Here is an 18,623-nt window from a genome sequence, read left to right on the forward strand (position 1 = left end):
AGATCTCTGGAATCCACATGGAAAGAAGGAAGCAGTCTATTACTTTCTGACAGATGTTCTTGAAAAGAACACCTGCAAGAAAAGGTTTATCTCTAGACAGTTACAAAAGATTGTGGCATTTTACATTAACATCCACTTTTCATTGTCTTAATCACCACCTAACAAACATTAGCCCTCAGAATATCACCCCTACAGGGCTGAGCAAATGAGAAACAAGCCACAGTGCTTCAGTCAGAATGAAGGGAAGGGAAAAACAAGACTAAAAGATCAGAAGAAGCAGAGGAATGCACCCTGGAAGAGGTAGCCAATATTCATTTAATAATGCCAACATTTTGTATGAGAAGCTTTCCTTGGTGGCTGTAAAGCATATGGATTAATACCGGCATGTAGTGGAGTTAGATTAAAAATAAATCACTATTTAAGGTGCTCTTTATGGGATGGGGGAATAAGGATATGGTTCACCACCAGTACCGAGTTTGCATCGTTAACATAAAGAAGTTGAACACAGACAACTTTTATTGAAGATTTGTTTGTTCCATTCAGCCAAAAAAAGGCTGTGAACAAGCATTGCTCAGCATTTAAAAGACAATACACAACAGAACAGGACTGCCTCATGTCATGCAGTGCCAGTGAGGGGCAGTCAGTGGAGAATATTGCCAGAGTGTTGATATAAGGAACCAACACAAAAGAAATACAGATGCCGGATGCAGAACAGGGTAACCATGCTGCATCACGGCTACAGAATGTCTGAGCAAAAGTCAAGCAATATTGTAACTTAAAATAAAAACCATTCCACTTTGCATTAACTCCATTGCACAGTTCCTTCAAAGTTTCTGACAGACATTAATCAGATGGCAGCAGGCACTGCCTTTATCATGGGACAACCAGTGCCACGAGATCTAGCGTTATGTCAAAAACAAAGACCAAGTGGCTTGTTGTCGGAAGAGCAGGTGAACCCAGTCCGCCTGTTTCTGTTCTAACTATCCAATGTTACCACCCAGCAAAGCTTTAACAGGCTCTGCCTCCCTCTTCTGCTTTTGCAACAGTTCATGGCTTAACCTTAAAGCAGACCGCTCACAGATCACAGCGTTAGTAGCCCACCGCTGCCTTTTAGCCTCCAGGAAAGTGTTCACTTAAGGGAGTTACCTCTCCTGCAGACAAAAGAGGAATCAGGGCAGAGCCGGCTCTCTCAGCTGTCACACGTGGCCCTGCGTGGCACTGTATTCAGGTGTCTGTACTCCCTCTGCCGACTGAAGCCGAAACCACACGTCTGGTTTTGTCCCCTCGTAGTCCTCTCTCAGGCTCTTCAATCAAAAATAAGTGTTTTTAGATGCTTATATGAAATAGCTTTACATATGCGTTTATTTTTAATAACATGAGAGTATTCTGATGGCAACAACCTCCAGTCTTTCCAGCTACTTTTTCTTTGCTGTCTGTGACTTCCCTCACTTCCAGCAGCACGAATTGCTTAGGCTCAGATTGAGACAGCATGCTGCTTATAATTGCATGTGACAACATATAAAAAAGCCACACAGCAGGGGAAGGTACTTCACAAAAATGTAAAGAGCAATTAGATTTAGTAAATAAAAGCATCCAGCTAACAGAGCAGGCAGCTGTCAGGCCATGTTTACCCAGGCTGCACTTGCTTGCTCTGCAGCTAGTGGAGGTGCTAACAAGAGAGGAAGGATGAGGCAGAGGATAAGGAAATAAACTCAGAGATGAGTTCCGGCAGGGAACTTAGCCATAGTATTTAGGAACAAGTTTTAAGTGGTACATATCCTCTCCCAGTTATATTCTATCACTTTTTTTCACTCCTGGTATTTGTAGAGCTTTTCTTTATGCTTTCAGCCTCAGTGAGCACAAGATAAAACGGTTGGTAGCATCAGAATTCATTCCCCTCTCTCCATACTAACAGTATGAAAAGGAGAGAGCAGGGGGAAGAGCCTCAAAGGGGACTGCAGACTCCACATTTTGCTGGCAGCAAGACCATCTGTGCTACGTGACCTACTTGTGGCTGCTGAACAACAGCACGCTGCAATAGGAGGTGACAGCTTAAACTGGGTCTGCAGGGCTGGTGTGGATGGGGAACAGCCAAAGGGAGTCGGCATTTTTCTTAACACTGTAATTTAAGGTCTCAGCCCCCAGTTTCAGATCTGCTGAATAACAAAACAGTGGCAAACTGAGCTTATAGTTTGTTGCTTGTTTGGGTTCTTTTTTTTCCCACCCAAAGCAAAATCACCTGAATGTTCTACATTTCTCCCCACCCTCCTCAAAGAATTACACGTAACTTTTTGTGACTTACCTGTAACAAATATGCAGAACACATATACTTTGTTGATAATGATTGCCTGAGGTTGCGTTTGATTATTGCTCTTGCCTCGTGGGTTTGACACCTCACACCCCCCTTCATCATTCCATCTCTGTAGCTCTTCACTGTTTTCAACTACCGCCTCACTTTGGGTGACTTCACTGGTTTCAGCTTCTTGCTCAAACTCAAAACAAAACTACTTTGCTTGCCACCAGCCATAGCATGCAAAACGGCAATTCTTTCCCCACAACTTCTGCATTTTATCAACTCCCTGACAAAACCTCTTGCACTGAGGTTTGGTTTCCCTGCAGAGATTAGAGTACGAGTTTCTGACTGCAGATGAGATGAGGAGTTGCAACTCAATTTATCCTGAATGTATCCTGTGATCTCAGGCTTACGGTACCAACAGTTCACAATCTGGGACAGGTGGTTGTCAAAGCTTTCAGCTGAGGTATGCCTATCCACATACTGTACTAATATAATCGTAATAACAATAAATACCTGTGCTATAAGCTGCAGAATCACTGCGGATACGTGAGGAGTCACTGCCTACGCAGAGAGTGCAGTGCTTTGGAAGGCTGCTCTGCAGAGAAACACATCACAAAATCTGTCATCAGGCACTCTGCACCAATTCTCACAAACAGTCTTTCAACCAGCCCTTTGGGCGCTTATCAGCAGTAACCCTGCATGTATAGTGGGAGAATTAACACTGGCCAGGAAAATTATATCTTATCCAGTGGCTGGTACTTCCTAAGAGCATAACAACTGTTTAATTTGGCAAGAAATCAAAGCATGACTCGTGTGCTGTACTGACAGGCTTTTATGACCAGTAGTGTTATATGCAGCTACATTTTACTGCCTCACGTTGGCTCCTGCTGAACACTGCAAGTTAAATCTAAAGGAAAAGAGCAACGTGGTGAGCCTGAACGTTACACAGCGATGCATTCATGCAGTATTTGTGTAACAATCAGTCTGAAAGCTTCGGAAATAAAGCCAATAACCATGTCCTACCATATCACATAATTACGATTTTACTTCATTTCCTGCAATAAGGAAGATGAGGTCAATCCATCTCAGGCAGCCGTGTAAAACCTGCTGACCACTCACAGCTCCACTCTCAAACCCACCGCTCCCGGAACAGGCCTCGCCCTCCGGCCTGCTCCCTCCGCCCCTTGAGGCGGGCCCACAGCGCGGCCGCCCCTCACGGAGGCGGTAGGAAAACGAGGCCTGTCCTGCAGCCGCCGGAATGGAGGAGGAAGTGGAGGTCGTGGAGGACGAGAAGGCCGGACCCGCTGCTGCTGAGAAGCGGGGGCCTACCGACACGCTGGGATCCGCTCCTACTGCCAGCAGCCATTACGAGCTGCCCTGGTGAGAGCCGCGGGCCGAACCGCTTCCTCAGGAGAGAACGCGGGCCGGCCGCGCAGTGCGGAGGGAAATGGATCCGGGGGCGGGAAGAAAGGCCGAGCGATGCGGCCATTGGTGCGGAGTGCGATGGGGGGCGGGGCTTGGCGGAACTTGGCCTATGGCGTGAGAGAGTGGGCGGGGCGTGCCGTTGGCGGGAAGGTGTGTGCGTTCCCTCAGGAACCACCATTTCCTTCTGTATAACAGCGACAATAAAATAACTTTAAGGCCATTAGAGCCGCTCTTGGCAACCCTGCAGTGTTTACATCAAAGACACCTCATGTTATCTTCGTCCCACGTTGTCTTAATGCTCCATATAATCTCCTTTTCCAGCAGCGTAAGGCACTATGACAGTTTATGTTTCTAGGTCTCAGTGTTTGGGTTTTATTTCCACAGGGTGGAAAAATACAGACCCCTGAAACTATGTGAAGTAGTTGGGAATGAAGATACAGTGAGCAGGCTGGAGGTGTGTGGCTGCTTATTTGTTCATGGGTGAGATAAGAGGTGCCATTTTGCATCCATATCCAGAGCAGAAACAGCACTTCTGCATTTCCACATCGGTCTCTGGATATTTGGATAAGAAACTTCCTGATTTCCTTCAGAAGTTACAAGTTTTAGGACAAATCTGATCAGCATTCAAAATAAATGCGCCTTCTGCACTTGGGGTGCTGTGCAAATTGGCCCCAGTAGAAATACAACTCGGGTGCTGTGCAAATCCCAGCTTAAATACAACTCAAAAAGGTGGTAATTTGTAGTAATTTTGGGACTTGTTAACTGGAAAAGTGCATGAAAGCAGCAAGATTGGGAAAAAAGAAATGAAAACAGGAGGGAAGAAAAGAAATGGCAGCTCTTTCTCAAGGTTAAAATGGAATAGGATTGCAAACTTTGTTCCCACTGTTTTCTTACGTAGGTGTTTTGTTGTTGCTCTTATTCTTTCTTAGGTCTTTGCAAAAGAAGGGAACGTCCCAAATATTATCATTGCGGTGAGTATTGCTGTGGCTTTTTGCTGTGTCAGTCCCAGTCCGGTGATCCAGGCATGACCAGGATAGATTTGCACTGTGGTTCCACTGAAGGAGATGTTATGGTTACAGGGCAGTATCTTCAGCAAAAGGCAAAGCAAGCAAACAACCTTCTGTTACTGAAATACTGAAAACTAACTGCCCTTGGGTGCCTATTGAAGCATGTCTAGTGCTCTGCTGCTGGAGCAGGATCCTGAGCTCAGGTCACTTCTATTTTACACGAGTGGGGATTGTTGTATAGAGTACAGGTTAGGAAATGGCATTGCACTCATCAGCAATTGTATTTCCAGGGTCCCCCTGGAACGGGAAAAACCACCAGCATCCTCTGCTTGGCTCGTGCTCTGCTTGGCCCTGCGTTAAAGGATGCTGTTTTGGAGCTGAATGCCTCAAATGACAGGTGAGAAGCAATAAGCCTTATCAAGCTTAATGAAGAAGCAAGTATCCGTTCTTATTTTCGGTTGAATTCAGGCCAGCTCAATAATGTTATAGTAAGGCCCCTACTACTTTAATAGAGTTTTTATAGCAGCCTTTTTAATTCTATAGCTCTTCTACAGATCATAGTATAGCATGCATTTTCTAAACAGAACAACAACAGAAAATCGTTTCTTTTTAAAGGTAAGTCTTTGCTGGGACTCTGTCTAAGAAGGGATTCATGTTGTGCTAGCACAGCTTCACAGTAACTGTCCTAGCATAGCTGACTGCTTAGTTTGGAATGGAAACAAATAGTGCAAGAGCAGGGAGCACAGAAGCACTGCAGCCACTGTGGCTGCTGAATGAAAGCCATTATGGAATATCACCCAACTGAACATTAACGACTTCAATGATTGTTCCAGAGGCATTGATGTTGTGAGGAACAAAATCAAAATGTTTGCTCAGCAAAAGGTCACGCTTCCAAAAGGTCGGCACAAAATCATCATCCTCGATGAAGCAGACAGGTACGTTGCTTTTTTTCTTGACCCCAGCTGCTGTGTGAGATGTTTTCTGTCTATCCTGCTGTCATAGACAGTATGAGATGATTTGAGCAGGCCATCCAAAATGATTTGAGAGGAAATAAATGTGTATTAAACAGTACTCTTACAAGATTCCTCATACTAAGTTGCGATCATGGATTCAAAGGAAACGCTTAATATTGGGGTGAAGCACTTTGGGATTCAGCTCGATGTAACCTTACCATCTTCCAGTTTACTGGCTGTTTTTCTTTGAAAAGAATCTAGCTAATGTAGACACTTAATTTCACTGGATAAAAACTGGACACTCTTTTCCTCCTGCATATAAATAGTAGTATTCTTAACAGTACTCTTAATACCATCGGTGATTTGATTTTATGTGTTAACTTTATGCATAACTCGATTACTGGCTCTACTATGAGGTGATGTGCCAGCCAAAATCTGAGGCTTGCCAATCAAAAATACCAGGTAATTTACAAAGCACCGTCTAATATCAGTAAACTCTAAAGCTTGAATACAAATAGTCACTAGGCTGCAGCTTTAAGTCAGTGATGGATAAAATCTGTCCTAACTCCTTTTCTTTCTCAGCATGACAGATGGAGCACAGCAAGCTCTGAGAAGAACAATGGAAATCTATTCCAAAACGACACGCTTCGCACTCGCATGCAATGCCTCTGATAAAATCATAGGTAAAGCTCTGTTAGACCTTGGGTGTTCTGGTCATATGCTCCCCATGCTGCTGGGTAACCTTCAGAGCAGTACTCAGAAACACTTGGGGCCTGCTCATTGTAAGAAGCCATGGTATTTAAGAAGAACCAAACCACCCAAACATCCAGCTAATGAAGAGCACGTTTGCATAGCTGATGAACCTCCTGAACAGCTGTTTTTCATGAAAAGTGCTATGCATGACTGCAGAGCAGATTTCTTCAGGCTTAATCACCATCCAGCTCTGCTACAGCTTGTTAAGTGCATTGTTAACTGGATGTTGAACCCCTTTTGTTGTCCTGCCTTCTGAAGCGTAATCTTGAAGTTTGCCTGTAGGGGAACACATTGTAGAGCTTCAGACTGTTCTTGTTTAGCAGTTAAAGTAGCACGATAAACATCTACATCCCAGGAACACCAGGAGAATGAAACAAATTGTCCTTGATATACATACATATATATATATATATATATATATATATATATATATATATATATATATAACAGACTTGGGGTCAAATGAAGGACTATAGGAATTACACATGCTTAAGCAGATGCTCTGTTCACTCTGGAGTTAACACATTCTTTTTCTTAAAACAGAGTGACAAATTAAGAGCCATTAAGAGCTTGGAAACTGACTTATTTTCTCCCCATATGAAACGTTTTTATGTTTGCTATTAAGAAAAAGAGGGAAATGCTCACTGTGCATCTCTGTTCTCAGAGCCTATTCAGTCTCGGTGTGCAGTGCTGCGTTACACCAAACTGACAGACTCACAGATCCTCGCGAGGCTACTGAAGATAGTTGAAAAAGAGGACGTACCATACACTGATGATGGATTAGAAGCCATTATCTTCACAGCTCAAGGAGATATGAGACAGGTAAAAGAGGGAAGGCAGTGAAACGAAGCCTTCTGTTCAAACAGCTTTGAATTGTGGCTCTTGGGGATTCATCGCTTGGGAGAAAAAGCAAAGGGGATGTGACATAGAGCACAAGAATAACAAAACGGCTTGGTTTTGTAAAGCTTTAAAGTGGATCTTCTCCTTAATGCATTTACAGTTTAGTCTGCTGGCTAATTGAAAACTGCCTATATGGTGTCATTTCCTAAGAAGTGTATTTCATCCGGAGGGTTGCAGTCAGAGCACTTCACAAAATAACTGAAGTCTTTGGTTTTCCTTTTTGCAGGCCCTGAACAACTTACAGTCCACGTATTCTGGATTTGGTTTTATAAACAGTGAAAACGTCTTTAAGGTTAGTAGTGCTGTGAAACAGTTCAGGTAGAAACTTAACACTGTAACTGCATGAGACCTTTCTTTAGATATATACTCTTTGATACTGCTTTGCCCCCCTGCAGACACTGCGATGGATGTAGCAGTGATGGCATTAGTCAAAGAAGCATGTATGGCTTTTGAAAGGCAGGAAGTGCTTGCAGTCCCTAACAGCATGTCTGAGACTTTCTGCCTTCCCTGCTCTTTCAAAGCACGCGAGTCACAGAACTGCTGGGAAATCGCAGTGAGAACTTTTTGAGTCTATTACTTGAGTGCTCTCATGCAGTGCTATGGAGTCTACCACAGTAGGATGGTTATGTTATCAAAAGTGTCAAATAGCTTAAAATGTAATTAGTCTGTATTGTAAGACATTCTGATTCAGTAGTTAAACTGTATAAAAGCTTGGCGAGAACACTTGGGAGTTCAATTATGGGATGTTCCAGTATTTTGAAGTGTGATATTTGTTTGATACAGGTATGTGACGAGCCTCACCCTCTGCTTGTGAAAGAAATGATACAACACTGCATCAATGCAAATATCGATGAGGCGTACAAGGTGGGTTTCAGTGTGTTCTGTGTACAGACACACCTGCCTCAAAAATGAATATACTCGACTCAAATGATCAGTTCTGCAGATGAATGTGGGATTGTTTTTTGTTTTTGCCCATACAGATCCTTGCCCACCTATGGAAACTTGGATACTCTCCAGAAGACGTGATTGGCAACATCTTCCGTGTGTGTAAAACCTTTCAAATGCCAGAATATCTGAAGCTGGAATTTATCAAGGTAAGCATCAAGCTAGTTTCTTAGGAGTAAGGGATGTGTTCTTAGTGGAGCATCATCGGTCTGAAAGTACGCAGACTGCGGGAACAAAACAGAAGGTTTGGCATTGTTTTTCTCACCAGGAAATTGGCTACACACATATGAAGATAGCAGAAGGCGTGAACTCACTGCTGCAAATGGCTGGACTGCTTGCCAGGCTGTGTCAGAAGACTGCAGCTCCTGCAGCAAGTTAGAAACCTGACTGAGCTGATGAAACCTGTGTTCTGGAAGGTGAAGGCCTGGTGTGTTTGTCCTGAATTCCATCAGTCTGGTTTTGCTAAATCCCAGAACCAGGCTCTATTGTAAAATTAACTTGGATTCTTTTAAAATTTAGACCAATAAAGCTTTAAAAATGTATTTTAACTCGAGCGCTCTTACCTGTTGTGTAACTGGGACAGACAGTTCAGGAAGGAGGAGCAATAATGTCTATTACAATGAAGGCATTCTGAGCAGGTGCTGTTTTTGTGCTATGGTAAGGAAGGTATTTCCACCAAACAAGTACAGGAGAACAGTGCCCATTTCTTACCCGTTTCCCAGCTAATTGTTTAGGATATTGACAGCTGTTACAGATGTTATAAATATAATACTTTAAAAAAATAGGGAAGTTCAGGGGTGCTCTGCATTTGTGTTCCATTCTCTTTTCTCGATTGTCCAGATGAAATAATGTCATTTTACCCTAGTTTCAGTATACCAAAAAAACCTACAGCATCATGGTTTCCTCTCTGCCTGGTTTTGGAAACCACCTTGCAAGTTCAGAGGAGCAATAAAGTGTGAAATGCAGAGTGAAAACAAATATCAATCTAATGTGACCACCTCTGTATTTGCTGTTAGATACGCATCTCTAAGCAGAGCTGCCTCAAAGTAACTAAATACATTCTGCTTCTAGCAGTGGAACAAAGCATGGCGGAGGTACAACTTACTGGTACCTGCTCTCCACCCCACCCCTTCTGTTGAACATGACCACCCCCAGCATCCCATTGCCCACACCACGTTGTTTCATTGCCAAACTAATCTTTACTTGCAGTGTCAGCCCGGAGACCGGCCCCTTGCACTGAAGCCACAGCTGGTTACACCCTTCGTTTCTCTGATTCAGCCACAGGGGTGGATGAGCTTTAGCAGCAAAGAGGCAGCATTCTGAATGGCACCCTCAAGGCTTCCTGCAGCTCCTCTGGCAGAGCTCTGAGACAAAGGGAATCGAGATAATTGACAGTTAGAGCACCGACACTTGAGTTTGCTCCTGAATGAAATAAAGGCAACAGCTCTTATGGATACAGTGCTCACAACAGCACAGTTTCCTTTCACTGGATATTAATCAGATTGTGCTAAGTTTGATTTGCTGACAGGGATTTGTCACTACCAGCACAAACACTGTTAGATGTGTGACTTACAGTGTCGTATTCAGGTGCTTAAGCTACAGGGTCCTTTACAGACACAGCATCACAGCTTTTGTCCACAAGAGCTGAAATAAATAAGGCACATTATTCACTGATATCCCCTTGTCTGAGCAGTTTGCTCTGATGGAACCACTGCAGGAGTGACAAGCTCAGAGGATCGCGGGTGCTGCTCCTGTCTGGTGAGCAGCTTTCTTCTTCAGCACATTCCCTGGGTGCCTTTAGGCTCCACTTTAAAGCCAGTTCACTTACAAGTTAATGTTCCCCAGCACTGGGAGGATTTAGTTACACTCACCCTCAGTGAGAAGAGGAACAGCATCAGCCTGAGGCCATCAGCCTCCTGTGCCAAACCTGGTTGCTTACTGGGGGCAGAGCTGCTGCTTTCTGGTAGTCAGGTAAAGCTTCCCAGCTCCATTAGCCATACTGGCAGGGCCAAAACTGCCTTGCTGATGTGCCTTCTAGATTGAAAGCAGGAAGCAAATTGCTCACTTGGCTGTCTCCCTGATGTGAGGAAAAAGAGCTTGGTGTACCCAAGGGAGATGTCAGCGCCCTCTGAATGGCCGTCAGGCAGCACCACGATCTGACAACTCTGGTTTAGCAGCAGAAATCCTGACATACCTGAAAACGAGTTCTGAAAGGACGGTCAACGAGTGAACACGTGTGTGTGCTCAAAGGGAAAGCTCACGTTTCCAGAACAAGGCTGTAAAAAAAACATTGATGAAGTTTTCCCTCAGCAGTACCTGGACATCATCCAGCTCAATGAGATCATTGGCTGAAAAGCACTTCAGGAGCTTTGCAACACTAAGGAAGGATTTGCTGCTCTGGAGATTGGAAGGAGGGCAATTTGCTCGGACTCCCACTAAGGCAAGAGAATGTGCTCCAAATCCAGCTACTGCTCTGCCTGCTTACGCTCTGCAGCTTCCAGATACTGGCAACCTCATTGATGGAAAATGCAATTGCTCTAATCTGCTTAGCAAAGGGGAGCAGTAGATCCTGTGTTTTAATCTTATGGCTGCACGCTCACCTATCAGGTAGAACACCCCGGGAGGTCTTGGGATCTACCACTGCATGCCAAGAATCAGCTCTTAACTGCAGCAACTGCTCCCAAGTCAGCCTGTCTCACTCCATGACAGAAGCAACGCGCACCTTACAGCAATCCACAACAGAAACAATGAGCACCTTAACAGCAATCAATCCACAACAGAAAAAAAACTGGATTTTTCCTTGGGGGCTTTTCAATTTTAATAAATAAGTGCTGGGATGGTGCCAGACCTATGCACGAGGCCCCATGAGACAAGGGACACATTACAGGAGTGATGTTCCAAATCTCAAACAGTGCTGCAGTCTCTGAGGCTGACGGCGGTGGATCGAACCTCATCGGTCGTTGCAGTCTTTGTATCGTTATAAAGCTGATAGGGAAACACAAGGAGGGCTGCCACAGACACCGTGAATTACAAGCTGCAGATGAGGGCTTAATCCTCTTTAGTCCTTAGCTCTTGTAACGGTCTGGTATCTCATTGAGCTCCAGAGAAGCGCTGCTGCTGTAGAAGCAACCTCTGCCATGCCAGTTCCTCTCCTGTAGGAAACAGCTTCTGGAGGAGAGCGTAGGAACTCAATCCAAACCTAATCCCTGCCTTTGAACGCTGCCATGCATGACTCAGCCTGACAAATTAAGCAGCTGGCTGCGCTGCTGCTCGGCAATTTAAAGAATCATTTCATGCTTGGCAGGAGGCAGCACTGCACAGAGCAGCCGTGCTCCCTCCAGCAGGCAGGCTGGGAATGGGGACAGGACCAGGAGCTGTGGGTGCTGCTGTGCAGAGCTCTTCCTCCGGTTGCATGGTTGCTGTTGGATGTCAGGGCTTCAAGCAGAGTATCTCTTCCTTGCAGTGACACCCACTGATGTGATGTGAGTCCCATGTGATCCCGGGCATAATCTGTGGAAATGATGTGGCTGAGGGATGGAAAACTCCTCTTTCTTGATGTAGTTGCTGGCTGGGTGGGTTGTGCAGCTCAGCTTCTTCACGCTTCATGCAGAACACTTGAAATCAGGAGGGAAACGGTGAGTCTTGTAGCTCCTGCAGACAGCAGGGAGGTAAGCAAAAAGCAAACGTAACATGCTGTAACTAACACAGAAATGGAATCCCTGACATTTCCCATAGAGGAGAAATGAATGCCGGATTGCCCATAGAAGTGAGTGCTGCAGCATTTAGTTCAAGGGTGACCTGGCTTCCCTCCCTCCAGATACCTCAAGTTTGAAACAAGTGCTGCAACGAGGAGAGTGGGGTGGCTGTGCTTTGGGTGCTGGGGGCAAACCTGAAATGCTCTGTATGGCATCAGAAAGATCCCATCTGGGGCTCTGCCTGCAGTGCGTAGCTTGAAGTTGATCTGAAGCAGTTCTGGGCTACCGCAAGTTCCCCAAGGAGAAAATACAATCCTTGCCCTCAATAAGTGTGTCAAACATTTACTCCCATTTACCTTCACTTGGACAGCAGGACGGCATCTATCGTTGGGTCTGTGTTAACATAGTCTGGCTCCTCATCCGGGCTCTCTGCATACAGGGTGGCTATCAGGGATGGAAAGCAGCCGTCAGCAATGGGGATGGTCTTAAAACACTCCCACCACACACACTGTGTGCTTTGGCCCAGCAAATTCCCAGATATTCCACCAGCAGGTAATGGATTGATGGACTGATGGACTGATGGACTGATGGACTGATGGACTGATGGACTGATGGACTGATGGACTGCCCACCCCACCATGAGCAGCTGCTGAGGACGAACCTTTTGCTTGCTGCACCTTCCAGACTCCTATTGCTTCGCTGTTCTCGTAGTCTTCTGCATCATCTACAAGTAAGAAGAGTTTGGATGGGATGATGCTGAGCAGAAAATAAGGCAAAAATAGACCTTTGAGCTCAACCTCAATAAGGCTCAGTACAAAACACGACAGCAGCACTTACCCAGCTCAGAGCTGCAAGGATCCCTAATGACGACGTTCTGGTAGGAATGTGAGTCCTCATCTTTGGCAGAGAGAGAAAAAGGGAACGAGGGAAGTGTGAGCGACCCAGGGGAGCCTCGGAACCTGCAGAGCTTTGTGCTTTTGGCAGCTGCCTGCAGGAGAGGCTGTTTGCCCATTGCACGCTGTGCTGGCTGTTGGAGAAGGGAGAGCACTGAAGATCTTACCCTTGGGTGGGGAGAAGAACCTGTTGTGGCTGTAGTAACCCAGCGGGACAGGCTCCCTGTGGAAGGAAAGCTGTGCTCAGCCTCTGCTGCACTGATACACCCTGCCCTAGGGAGAGCAGCAGGCTGGGACAGCAGCTGTATGGCCTCCAGACCCCATAAAGCATCACCCACAGCGGTGATAAGGGCCTGCAGTGCCACAGCCCTGTGTGGGGTGACACAGGAGCTGTCAAAGGAGATGGAAAGCGCACCGACAGCACTTACACGTAGGCAGCATCGCCGTGCAGGCAGCCCTCTGCAAACAGAAATGGATTCCCATTAACACACCACACTGCAGCACCAACAAGAAGCACCCAAATTCTCCTGAGCACAGGCACAGTGGTCAGCCCTGCTGGCAGCAAGCCCCAGAGCCACTAAGGCAGCACTAAGTGGGGCTGGGAGCCTTGAGCAGACCAGGACAGACCCTGCAAAACAGCGGGGAGATTGGGAACTACCCCCTATTTTGAGAAGCAGAGCGCAGCTCCATGCAGCAATAGCTCTCACTGGGTTGGTGCCAGCTCCAGGAGGGAGCGAGGAGCTGCTGCAAGCATTCTGCCCACTCTGCTCAGCTCAGCTTAAATGCAATGAGTCAAAGCTTGCAGGGCCAGCTCCCATCACGAGGCCATTGAGAGCTGCCCAAAGCTGCCCACAGGGCACGTACCTGTCAGGAAGTTCTGGTAGCGGGGCTCAGCGCTGCTCTCTGGGACAAAGCACAGGGATGTTAGAGGGCTATGAGGGCTGGGGGACAGCCAGCACCCACAGCACAGAGATGGGGAATGGCTGGGGTGGGCTGCAGGTTGTTCACCCCTATTGCTCTAAGTCAGCCTGGTGAGCTGCAGCAAAGCAGCTTGGATCCCAGCAGCCGCCCCTGTGCAGCCCACCACAAGCCCCATACAGGACTGCCAACAACCTCTGCACCACCCAACTTGTTTGCAGCACAGCTCAGGGTGCTGGCACTGAGCCTCTGTTTTTCCCCCCCCAACCAGTGGGAGCTCCCAGCTACGGAAACTGGAAGAGTTGCAACACCAGCATGTTTTGCAAGTGGATTTTGTCACATCACTGCGCACGGATTTGCAGCTGATCTGTGGGTGCTGATGCTCACCAAATCCAATGTGGCAGGAGGTGCTGAGCTCCTCGGGGGCTTTCCTGAAAGAAAGAGCTCCCTTTGTAGCAGCTGGGGCTTGCAGGAAAAGAGGGGTAAAGCCTCAGCTCTGCAGCAGGAAAAGCTCTGCCTGGGAAACACACTGAGCAATGGGAGTGGATGGGTTTGTGGTGGGGATGGCCATGCGGCAGTTATCGGTGCAGGGTGTTCTCTGAGTGTGCTGATGGGGGATTGCTCAGGTTAGACAAAGCGGGTGCTTCTACAGCTAGGATGTACCTGGTGCTTCCCATTACCTCGCCAAGTTTTTGGGTTCCTTGATCCGTTCTGGCCTTCGGGTCACAGCTGGTAGCAAGAACAAAACGAGATGGCAGTGAGCACAGAGCATCCAGCACTGTGGGCTCCCCAACATTGCAAAACAGCTTCCAGACTATTCCTCAAACGCGTACCGGGGCCAAAACAGGAAACGAGCAGTGAGAAACACACTGTGTGCGCGTCAGACGGAACCACAATCCCAGTTGCTGCCTTATTTCCTATTCTCCCCCAGATTCACTCAGCCCGGCAGACTTTGGCACACTCAGCACCACTTGCGAGGTGCATTGCTGGGTTACAAGCTTGGCTCAGCTGAAGCAAAGACTTTTTGGGGCAGGGCAGGGAGCAGCATTGGAGGCTGGGGATGGTGATATTTGCTGCAGACCAACAGCACACTGGCCAGGGCAGAAATCAAAAGGTCAGCGTGCAGCAAGCAGGAAGCAGAGAGAGGTGATGGCAGATGAGTCACTGCGCTCACCCACAGCATGAGCAGAAGCCTTCCAGAGCCCACAGTGACTCTCCCATGGTGCTGCTTTAATGACTCATTCCCCAAGGGAGCTGGGATTTTGGTGGGAGCACCCAGAGCTGCCTTCCAACATGGCTATGGGACCACCCCTCCCTGCAGGGCTCTACTCACCAGAGTAGGACCGGATCACTTCAAACCGCTGCGGGTGTTCCAGCCTGGAAGAAACAAGAGGCACCACATCAGCTGTATTTAGGGCATATAACATGGAAACCAGAGTGAGGGCTGCAGATGGCCTCAACAAAGACCATGGGGATGCTCCTCCTCACAGCCTCCCTTTGAGGCTCCTCCTGGCCTCCATGGCTGAGGGGTGGGCTCAGGGTGACAAACCCTGCCCTGACACTTCATGCACCAAAACATCACATCCACATGGGACTAAATGAGTGCTCTGCCATGGGGAGGCCTCATGTTCTGCCTGTGAGCCCAGTGCTGGGCAGCCTCACCTCCTTCATAGCACACTTGCACCTTGATCAAGGGTTAAGAACACTTGGTTGTTGCTGCTCATAATATCATTTAAGCTGTGGTTTGTCTGTTAGTGAAGGAAATCAGGGGGCGTGCGTGTGCACGGTGGTATTTCCTTCACTGCTCATGCTGCAGCTGCGGGGCTCTGCTGTGCGGCCCCACCGGCACCGGGCAGCACTTTGCTCATGGAGCACGTGGGACCAGGCAGTGATTTGCCCTCACTGCTTTTCCAGAGTGTTACTGACTCACGGGCCTCGTGGTCACTGTTTCATTTGGGATTATTCCTTGTGATGCTGTTCCCCTTTACCGGGATGCATCGCCTCGCACACTGCCAGCAGCAGGGCTGGGGTACAGGTGTATATTTATGAATGCATTTTGTATATATCCATATATGCATGCTGTTATTTGACACCATGTCTGTCCTGGCTGGATGATGTGCAGCTCATGCACCAGGTCCAGCTCTGACTTCTGTCTCCCAAGCAGGTTTTGGGGTGAAGCGCAATGACAAAAGGAACTTACTGACTGCTCTGGTTGCCGTCCTTCTTTCCTCGCTTTGCAGCTGAAAGAAAAGGGGAAAAAAAAACCAAAAGCTTGATGCAAAAATGCGATACAGGCATTTGAGACAAGAAAGTGAGAGCCCAGCTCCCATCTCTCTGTCCCTTTCCATTTTCCCTTCCCATTTGTTGGGGGCTGGGGGACCTGCAGGCCTACAGCCCCCCCCATCATGGACATCGATTGATCTAGACAGCTCCGTGACACAAGGCTGACCCTGGGGGTCTGCAGGGATGGGCACCTCCACCTCCTCCTTATAGTCTCGATCTCCCCTCTTTCAGCCTGAACCCATTTCCCCTCATTAAATCCCAACAACCCCTGCTAGAGATTCTGTCCCCTCCTTTCTTACAGCCCTTTAGATACCAGAAGGTGACTCTCAGCCCTCCTTGGAGTCTCCTCCAGCAACACACCCTGCACAGATGGGACACTCCATGAGGAAAGCAGCCACCCTCTGCAACCCAGGGGGTCCCTGTGCCCATGGCAGAGCCTTACCATAGAGCTGGCACCTGACACAGGCACTCACAGCCACCCCAAGCAGCATCAGCGCAGCAACCGCCCACAGCAGCTCCGGCTGCGCCATGGCCCAGCAACATCCAGCCTGGAACACAGCAGGAAGAAATGCCGTCAGTTCTACCCAGAACCAGCCCTGCCGTCCCTTCAGTGCTGTGCAGCCACAGCCGTGCAGCCCATTATCACACAGACCCCAGCCCAAGCAGTGGGAGGTTTGTGGTCTCACACCAGCACTGATGGCCGCATTGCTGTGCTGCTGCAGTAAAAGCAGTTTTGGGGGGTGTTTTGGTTTTGGGGTTGTTTGTTTTCAGCTGTGCAGAGCTGAAAGAGGAGGACAGCACTGACCTACTGTGTGCCTCTGTAGGGCATCCCCCTTCCAAATGTGGCTTTATTTCTAGTCAGGAACAGCAAAAAGGGGCATTTCCCAAACCCCTCTCTGTGATCCAGGTCTGTCTGATGGGGCACTGCGCTTCTGCTCCCCATCACAAGCACCACAGCAGCCTGAAGGACGCTATTTGCATGCAAGCCAATTAAGATCTATTTGTTGTTGCTGTTACAAAACCTCCTAAGAGGCAAGATCTCATTTCTGCTGTATCAAATGCTCCCACATGTTTAGGCTCACGAAGCCGGCAGCACACAGCCATCCGTCTGCAAGGACACCCCAGAAGGCAGAAGTATTCCCTCCCTTCCTTAAAGTTAACTTTGTGGCCTGCAATTTGCAACGAATGGAGGCTCGTTCAGGTTGACTGGGTGAGTCATTGGCATGGGACTCTATAAAGAGAAGAGCTTATATAAAAGGCTGCTGTATGGAATTTAGCAGCTGGGCTTATGGAACAGATGCAATATTCCGCTTGGCTCAGCGTGTCTCTAAGAAAAGAAACAGTGATTTCTGCCTGCCTCCGTCGCACAGAGTCCCACAGAACCAGCTCAGAAATGGAAATCTCCCACCAAAGGGAGCTCCTGTGGTTGGCAGCGCCGAGCCTTCAGACGAGCTCTGTGCACAGCTCTGCAGGCCACATCTCCTACCAGATTTGATGCCGTAAATGACCTCAGGAAAGCTGCTGTGGTTATAGATACAGTCTGCTTTGTGCAGCTACTCATGCAGAACGTGCTTTGTTTTATACAGAAGGCACAGCTCAGTAGAACATGGGACAAGAGGGCTCTTCCTCGTTGCTGGGGGTGATGCCAGAATAGGAACTGAGGGTATAAGCAACTTGTATGTAGGAAGGTGCTCCCGTGTCACAAGTAACCTCATCTGCTCCAAAGCTCCAATGAACACGAGCCAATATTGCACCAGATTATCCCATAATTACCCCAGTTCTGCTGCCTGTGTTGCCCTGAACGACTGGAGAAAAGCAGTGCAAAGACACAGCTCTTCTTTCTCACTAAGACTGGCGACTCCAAGCACACACAGTAAAGTAGGAAGCTCACACGTTCATAAGATGCCGTTAAGTCCCAAACCAGATGGAAAACCCAATGGGCACAGTGGAATTCAACGACTGGGCTTCGGAATGGAAAGCACAGCAGAAGCAAGAGCCAAAAATGGGGGTGGGGGCAGCTCAGCAAGAAGGACCCCAAAATACATTCAGTTCCTGAGAAGAAAGTGCAGAAAAAGCGTAATTAAAAGAAGCAAGCTGTGCCGCCGTGTGGAGATGGGGTCAGGAGATACAGAACGTAGCGCCGTAGGACAGGCAAAGCAGATCACAGAGACTCATCTTTGGTTCCAGGGGGGTCTCGGTGCTGCTGAGGAGCTGCTATTGGTAACTTACGTACCTTGGAGCTCAGCAGACGATGGTTGTGAGCAGCAACAGAGAGCAGCATCCAGCACCGAGCTCTTGGGAAACAGTTTGCAGGGATGACTTCGAACCCTCATCAAAGCAGCCACTGAGATCCAGCCTGGGATCTGTGAGCTCACCACCACCGGGGGGGGATGGGGGTGGGGGGGAGGAAACCTGCCTGTCCCCACACAGCTCCCAGCCCGGCCCATCTTACCCGCAGCCTCAGCCGGCCGCCCCCTTCTGTCCCATCTCCTCGTGTGGGTGCTGCTGGAGACGGCTCCTCCGGGGATTGCTGCCAGCTGCTGGTTTCCTGCCCC

The 18,623-nt window shown here is 48.0% G+C and overlaps 2 protein-coding genes and 1 long non-coding RNA gene across 5 annotated transcripts; 1 reads left to right on the plus strand and 2 right to left on the minus strand.

The window, feature by feature from the left end:
- Nucleotides 1-494: 494 nt before the first annotated feature.
- LOC140260791 (uncharacterized) lies at nt 495-3,721 on the minus strand. Of its 2 annotated transcripts, none has more exons than XR_011905611.1 (3): nt 3,626-3,721; nt 2,810-2,891; nt 495-1,304 (listed from the first exon to the last, which is right to left on the minus strand). It is a non-coding gene; the product is annotated as an uncharacterized lncRNA (long non-coding RNA). The 2 variants fall into 2 exon arrangements; XR_011905612.1 differs by having other exon boundaries at nt 2,303-2,891.
- RFC2 (replication factor C subunit 2) lies at nt 3,443-9,745 on the plus strand. Of its 2 annotated transcripts, XM_072353467.1 has the most exons (12): nt 3,443-3,676; nt 4,106-4,175; nt 4,651-4,692; nt 5,019-5,125; nt 5,562-5,663; nt 6,264-6,364; nt 7,099-7,256; nt 7,561-7,626; nt 8,118-8,198; nt 8,315-8,428; nt 8,548-8,695; nt 9,489-9,745. In XM_072353467.1, exons 1-11 carry the CDS (start codon nt 3,555-3,557, stop codon nt 8,656-8,658), a joined length of 1,074 nt encoding a protein of 357 aa, XP_072209568.1. In that variant the 5' UTR covers nt 3,443-3,554; the 3' UTR covers nt 8,659-8,695; nt 9,489-9,745. The 2 variants fall into 2 exon arrangements, with proteins under 2 accessions (XP_072209568.1, XP_072209567.1); XM_072353466.1 differs by lacking the exon at nt 9,489-9,745 and having other exon boundaries at nt 8,548-9,247.
- Nucleotides 9,746-11,095: 1,350 nt separating this feature from the next.
- On the minus strand, nt 11,096-18,623 carry LAT2 (linker for activation of T cells family member 2). Its single transcript, XM_072353666.1, has 13 exons — nt 18,521-18,623; nt 16,511-16,616; nt 15,986-16,025; nt 15,119-15,162; nt 14,466-14,514; nt 14,173-14,216; nt 13,732-13,770; nt 13,296-13,326; nt 13,035-13,090; nt 12,812-12,871; nt 12,636-12,698; nt 12,331-12,418; nt 11,096-11,930 (listed from the first exon to the last, which is right to left on the minus strand). Exons 2-12 carry the CDS (start codon nt 16,596-16,598, stop codon nt 12,333-12,335), a joined length of 600 nt encoding a protein of 199 aa, XP_072209767.1. The 5' UTR covers nt 16,599-16,616; nt 18,521-18,623; the 3' UTR covers nt 11,096-11,930; nt 12,331-12,332.

Source organism: Excalfactoria chinensis, chromosome 19 (genome assembly GCF_039878825.1).
Source record: "Excalfactoria chinensis isolate bCotChi1 chromosome 19, bCotChi1.hap2, whole genome shotgun sequence".
NCBI classification, from domain to species: domain Eukaryota; kingdom Metazoa; phylum Chordata; class Aves; order Galliformes; family Phasianidae; genus Excalfactoria; species Excalfactoria chinensis.